General features: G+C 44.3%; 1 protein-coding gene across 2 annotated transcripts in view; it reads right to left on the bottom strand.

Moving 5' to 3' along the window:
* Nucleotides 1-2,817: 2,817 nt before the first annotated feature.
* The window catches only part of GLDC (glycine decarboxylase), a 111,636-nt gene continuing 107,745 nt past the window's right edge, over nt 2,818-6,708 (bottom strand). For both annotated transcript variants that reach the window (XM_021063878.2, XM_084986225.1), the window contains 3 exons: nt 5,996-6,168; nt 3,988-4,068; nt 2,818-3,516 (listed from right to left, as the gene is read on the bottom strand). In XM_021063878.2, the coding sequence (XP_020919537.1) occupies nt 3,373-3,516; nt 3,988-4,068; nt 5,996-6,168 (398 nt within the window). In that variant the 3' untranslated portion in view covers nt 2,818-3,372. The remainder of the gene's footprint in view (nt 3,517-3,987; nt 4,069-5,995; nt 6,169-6,708) is intronic.

The following is a 6,708-nucleotide window of genomic DNA, read 5'->3' as shown; positions in this document are numbered from 1 at the left end:
GCTCCTATGCTGGGGCAGAAGTGTAGGGTGTACAGTGTAGAACATTAGATCCTAAGTGAAGAGGAGGATAATAACAAGAGTTAACATGAGCAGTTACTTTGTGCCAGGCACTGTTCTGAACAATACACTGAATTCTCTCACCTAGGAGTAGTAGTAATACATCATTTTCCAGATAGAGACTGAGATAGGATATAGGGGAGCTGGGATATGCCCCCAGGGAGTCTGACCACAGAGCAAGTATTCTAGTTGCTTATCCTGCAATACCTCAGGAGCTGCAGCTCCAGTCCAATGAGATGCTAGCACAAGAGTCATATGCTCTGTGCTGGGCCCCAACTCCTGCTTCCCGGATTCTTCTCCATGGAATGCCCTCAGCTGATGGAACACTCTCACCTCCTGGTCTCCCTCCACCACTCTTCACAGAGGGTGTGATAGAAACATCCATGTCACTCCACTAGCACTGAGGAAGCCCTGTTAACTTGACTTTGTTAATAAAGCTGATTTGGTCTCCAAAATGGCAGGAGAAAGCCTACCAGACCAGACGAGGCCAAAACACAGTGGCATCTGCTCTAGCCATAGAGGGATTTTTCCTTCCAGAATGGTAAGATTATCATGGAAAATGCAAAATTGACTAAGTCTAGCTCTTCACCACCCCTGCCTGCCTCGAAAAACCCATCCCTTAAAAGCTTATTAGAATTCTGGAAATTTCTCTGAAGTGTGAAGAAAGCTGAGAGGCAACATACCTGGGATGTGTTAGAAATGTAAATTCACTGGCCCTGCCCTAGACAAACAATCAGAAATGGGCCAGGGCTCAGCATTCTATTGTCTATAAGCCCTTCTGGTGATGGCAGCACACTGAGGTTTGAAAACTTCTGCCCTAAGTAACATCCCTGACCTGGCAGATGTCTGATCCTAGAGCCCTGTAAGCCTCTGAAGGTGCTAATATCTCAATTTCCAAACTGCCTGTTCCAGATGCTTCTTGCATCCTTTATTTGGATGAGATGCACCAGTTTGGGGAGTTTTCATTGTGGCTCAGCAAGTTAAGACCCCAAACATAGTGTCTGTTAGGATGCAGGTTTTATCCCTGGCCTTGATCAGTGGGTTAAGGATCTGGCCTTGCTGTAAGCTGTGGCATAAGTTGCAGATGTGGCTCAGTCCCATGTGCTAGCATCTCATTGGATTGGAGCTGCAGCTCCAGCTCTGATTTGACCCCATAGAACTTCCATATGCCACAGATACGGCTATAAAAAGAAAAAAGGCACCAGTTTTGTTACTGGAAAACACAGTCCCTATATTTATCTCAAGGTTTTGTGGGGTTTTTAGGCTGAGCTGGGGCCCTTGGCCTCCGTCACACACAGCTCTGAGGCGAGGGTTATTCCAAGAGTGGCTTGTGGCCTATCCCAGGGCTGGGAGGCTGAGGGGATGCCCAGTTCACAGGATGTGGTCAGACTCCTCATCTTCAAAACTGCTCAAGAGGTACATTCTCTATAACGCTGTGTAGGTACTTAATGCCACTGAACTGAATAATTTAAAATGGTAAATTTTATCTGTCATCATGAGGAAGGTGGAGAGGGCATACTACGTAAAGCTTGTCCAGAGGCCCTCTCTTCACAGCCTGGCATTTTGTACTTGGTTTTAACAGAACTCTCACAGTAGGCACTGGAAATACTGGTTTCCCTGGCAGTATCCCTCTTTGAGATCCAAGTTCATTCCCTGATCCATTCAATGTATATTTGTTTGTTGAACACATACTATATAGACGACCCTAGCTCCACTCTGGCAGTCCAGTGACAATACAGTCCCTGCTCTCAGGAAACTTAGTCTAGTGAGGCAGATAGAAACTAAGTCAACAGAGTAATAACTATGCTAATAGGACAACAATATATGTGCTAAGCTAGAAAGTAACAGCCCATTTCATGGAAATGTGCAGAAGACCTTCTCAAGGAGATGCTGAAATGTAAAGTACACACAGGAGTCCGCAAAGCATGGGTGGTGGGAAATCCTCTAAGTAGAGGATGCCACATGTGCAAAGACCTCAAGGTGGGAGAGATGCACAAACATCCAGTGAACACATGAGCGACTCAACCATGAAGACAATTGACTTCGAGTCTCTTAAATCACCTGCTTTTGCCCCTGACATGCTCCAGGGTAAGCAATAGATGACCAACTATGGAAACAACTTTGGCACCTCACGGCTAAAACTTTCGAGTCTGATAAGAAAGAAGAATTGCTGCTCACTCTGATGGTTTGTTTTCACATGCTTGTCCTTTCTCAGAAGGGGCTGCTCCATGCCCTGATGGTGAACTGTATTGAGAGCTTGGTTTCCAGCTCAGGAAGGGCAGTCTCTCCAGATGTGCAGTGACTATGTGGCAATGTGGTAGCCTATTTTGACCAACAGACCATGGAAAAGCATTTCAAAAGCAGCTGACTAGGATGGAATCTGCCTTTTGTTTTTCTTCCATTTTCCTACCTAGCATGTGTATGTAATGCCTGGGTACGCAGCAGCCATTTTAAGACCATGAGAATGAATACTCTGTGCAAAGGAGGCAGAGCAGGAAGACTGAAGGGGCACTAATGAGCCCTTGCCTTATTACCCTGATTAAAATTCTGTGGTTTGTTTTCAGTTATTCACAGCCAAACACAACTAAGAAAAAGGACCAAAGTGAAATTTGCTGTTAACAGAGGCATAGAAAATATTTCTTTAGCCAAAGACAAAACTGATAATGTAACAATACTACAGGGTTGGGTATTCTGGTAACCCTTCAAACCCCTCTAAACCTAGAGTATGTGGGAGTTAACACTGAAAAAATGACCAAGAAGGCACTTCAATGCTTTTATTAGAATGTTACTTATTGCAGATGTAAAAAAAAACTACAAACATGGAAAAAGGAAAACACTTAGAAATGCTGTTACAAATTAGGTAAATTAGTAGGAGGAAAAAGATTTCTTCAGTGTATACAAAATGTAAACATTTGCCCTGGGATTTCCCACAGATGGCATAGTCCACAAGGACTTTTTGGAATAAAAATGTCTATCTTCCCTCCAGTATAGCCTCTATTACACCTGCAAATTTGCTACATTGAAGTTAAAGTTACTAGCACACCCCAGAATTTCTATGCAAAAAACTAAATGGTCCCAATCAAGGCAACTTGAACATCAACTGATGCATGTGAAAGCAGAAGCACCAAAGCAAATCAAATCAATCTCCCAATGATGAGCTTCCACTTACTATGCTAGTTGTATTTACATTAACCTCCACAGAACTTACAAAAATATACACAGTATATAAAACCCCTACTTTAGTTTATGATGAAAGATGAAATATTTATCACTCAAATGCGCATCAAATCAGTCACTTGAACTTAGGCGACAAGACTAAGAAGAGGCCCTCTTCTGTTCAGAAAACGGGGACTCATACACATCCATGGGGGGGCAGGTACAAACCAGGTGCTGATCTCCATAGATGTCATCAATCCGGGCAATGGTTGGCCAGAATTTGTTCTCTGGTTTCACGAATGGCTGCAAGGGACAAAAGATGGGAATGTTCTGGAATATTCTTGAGAGGAGACTGCAGTAATAGCCCCACGGCCTGAGATACCATTAGCCCAACAACCATTCTAAACTCCAACCTCCTTCATGACTGTCCCTTCATATCCCTTGTCCCCACTTGGCCAAACAGACTGCAGAGCACCTTCATGTAAGAAGCCAAGGAAAGAAACATTGCATTTAGGGCCATCTCCCTGGCGAACAACGGTGGAAAACATCAACCCACTTGATAGGGACTCCCATCTGGTCTTCCTGGACTGTGCGCCCTGAGGGTTCCCAGGACTGTGCCTGGCACCCAACTCCAACCTCAGCTCTGTGAATATCAGTTCCTGTTCTGTGAAGGTGTCTGCCCTACATGTGGTTGCTATAGTGAGCAGGCGATGGTCCCTCCCACACAGGTGAACCTGGACCAGCTGGCACATCCACCTTCAGAGGAGAACTTACAAGTGGGAATGCTGCCACCTCTCTGGAGTACGGCCGATCCCAGTGGGAGGATGTGACACAGGTCAAGGAGTGTGGAGACATCTGAGAAGAGACATGGATGGGGGAGGGGTCAGAGCAGAACTCTGCCTTCTTCCCTACATCACATCGACTGGAGGGCTTCTGATGGAAGCCCACGAACAGAGGGCTGTTTTAGGGGGAAGAAAATTTTTAAAGTAAAAAGCATTACAGATAGCATTAGAGCTGCCAGCATATCACCTCTCCAACTGTCTGTTTATTCTCCCCAGTGATAACCAGGACCTTGAATTTGGTGTTGCCATTCTCACCATGTTTTTATACTATTACTGCATATATTAATAAACTGCATACAGCATAGTCTGGTATACTTTTAAGCCTTATGTCATCCTGTGACATCCTCCACTTGCTTTTATAGCTCAGTGTTATGTTCTTTAGATGTCTACTGCCTCTTTAAAAAATAGCCGAAGTCCTGCAAGAATGAGCAGACTCCAGAGGATAAATAATAATGCAAGCAAATCATATTATATTCCTCTACCACCCTGTCAAACTCACACTGTGCACAGGACTGGCCTTCTGCCAGCCATTGGCCCCAGTGCTCCACCTTCAGCTAAGCAGCTTTGGAGTCTGTCTGAGTCTCCCCAAACATCTCAGACTTGCTGCCTGGCTTGGAGCCATAGCATAACAACCACAGTCTTCAAGATATTCTCAATTCATGATCCCCCAGCTTACTAAAGTCTGGACCTAATGCAGAACTTAGGGCTCTGACCAGATATAAAAGGAACATGTTTTGGAAGAAGCAAGGTAATGACTAACAAATTCTCCTGCAATGTAGACCATAAACATTGTAAAACATTCAAGCCAAGTACCAATCTTGATTGTTCTAAGAGCTAACTACTCCAATACAAGAATTTGTCTTTATCTGGAGTTTGTAAGGTAAATAATCTCAGTAGAGTGCATCAAACAGAGACACCAAATGTTAAGTCTTCTCCAATTAAATAAAGTCCTCCAGCCTCTGCTCCCTCCTTCAGCAGCCAGTTGGGTGCTTGTGGGGTGAATAGCTCCCACACCCACTAAACCATAAAAACATATAAGAAATTTGGCATTATACTTGAGTGACCGTTGCTATGCGGGTTTTTTTTTCTTTTTTTTTTTCTCTTTTTTTTTCTTTTTGTTAGTTTTGGCTGCACCTAAGGCATATGGAAGTTCCCAGGCCAAGGATCAAATCTGAACCACAGCTGTGACCTGTGCCACAGTTGCAGCAACACCAACTCCTTAATCAACTGTGCCATAGTGGAAACTCACAACACCGCTATGTTGATTCAAGAAGATTTAAACTTCCACATAATGAATGGATCATCATTCCAGAAGAATGGTCTTATTCTAGGCAACAGTATCATCTGATAGGAGCTCAGGTTGCCAACACGCTGTCCAGACACTGCTTTCTACTCTCTGGGACACTTTATTTTCCTTGTTACGTCTACACCTGTATCATATGGGAGTTTGCAGGCCACGGTGTTGAATCAGAGCTGCAACTGCAGACCTACAGCCTTACCACAGCAACACCGTATCCAAGCTGCATCTCCAACCTACCCTACAGCTTGTGGCAATGCCAGATCCTTAACTCACTAAATGAGGCCAGGGAGCAAACCCACATCATCATGGAGACTATGTCATGGGGTTTTTTTGTTTGTTTGTTTGTCTTTTTGCCTTTTCTAGGGCTGCACTTGCAGCATGTGGAGGTTCCCAGGCTAGGGGTCTAATCGGAGCTGTAGCTGCCAGCCTACGCCAGAGCCACAGCAACACAGGATCTGAGCCTAGTCTGTGACACTGGATCCTTAACCCACTGAGCAAGGCCAGGGATCGAACCTGCAACCTCATGGTTCCTAGTCGGATTCGTTAACCACTGTGCCACGACAAGAACTCCGACTATGTCGTGTTCTTAATCCACTAAGCCACAATGGGAACTCCCTCTGAGACATTTTAGATAAAGTACCTTCAGTGGATTGACCCTGGGGTCAATGCGGCCCTCCTCAATGTCGCTGATTTCCTGCCGAATGCTGATCATGGCATCACAAAATCGATCCAGCTCTGCCTTGTCTTCTGATTCAGTGGGCTCGATCATAAGAGTGCCTGCCACTGGCCAGGACATGGTAGGGGCATGAAATCCTACAAAGGAGATGAGGGATCTTCTGTCATTAATTTTGACCTCCCCAATTTGGAAGAAGAGACTATAACTTATCTCAAGCAAAACATCTGATAAATTTGCTATTAGATATATCTAGGGATTCATCTCAGCACTTTTTATAGAAGAAAAGCTTAGGGAATAACCTAATATCCAACAAGAGGGGATCAGTGAAGCCAATTTTTTTGGCCCCACCCAAGCATGTGGAAGTTCCCAGGCCAGGGATCAAACCCATGCCACAGCAGTGACCCAAACTGCAGCAGTGACAACTCTGGGTCCTTAACCCACTGAGCCACCAGGCAACTTCTCAGTTAAGCCAACTGTACTGAGTATCCATACAACAAGTACGCAACCGTTCAAAGTATTTGAATTTATATTTGTTAAACTGGGTAAATATTCAAAAATATTAAGTGAAAAAGGCAAGCTACATAATCAAATTGTCTTTTTAAATTTTTTTTTTGTTATTTTTGCTTTTTAGGGCTGCACCCAAGGCATATGGAGGTTCCTAGGCTAGGGGTCATATC

This window comes from Sus scrofa, chromosome 1 (assembly GCF_054392235.1).
Source record: "Sus scrofa isolate SSC_HxYL_T2T_F1_AM1 chromosome 1, Sscrofa_HxYL_maternal_Yorkshire_Landrace_v2.0, whole genome shotgun sequence".
Lineage (NCBI taxonomy): Eukaryota > Metazoa > Chordata > Mammalia > Artiodactyla > Suidae > Sus > Sus scrofa.
The sequence above is the reverse complement of the archived record's forward strand: the minus strand, read 5'-3'. Positions and strand labels throughout refer to the sequence as shown.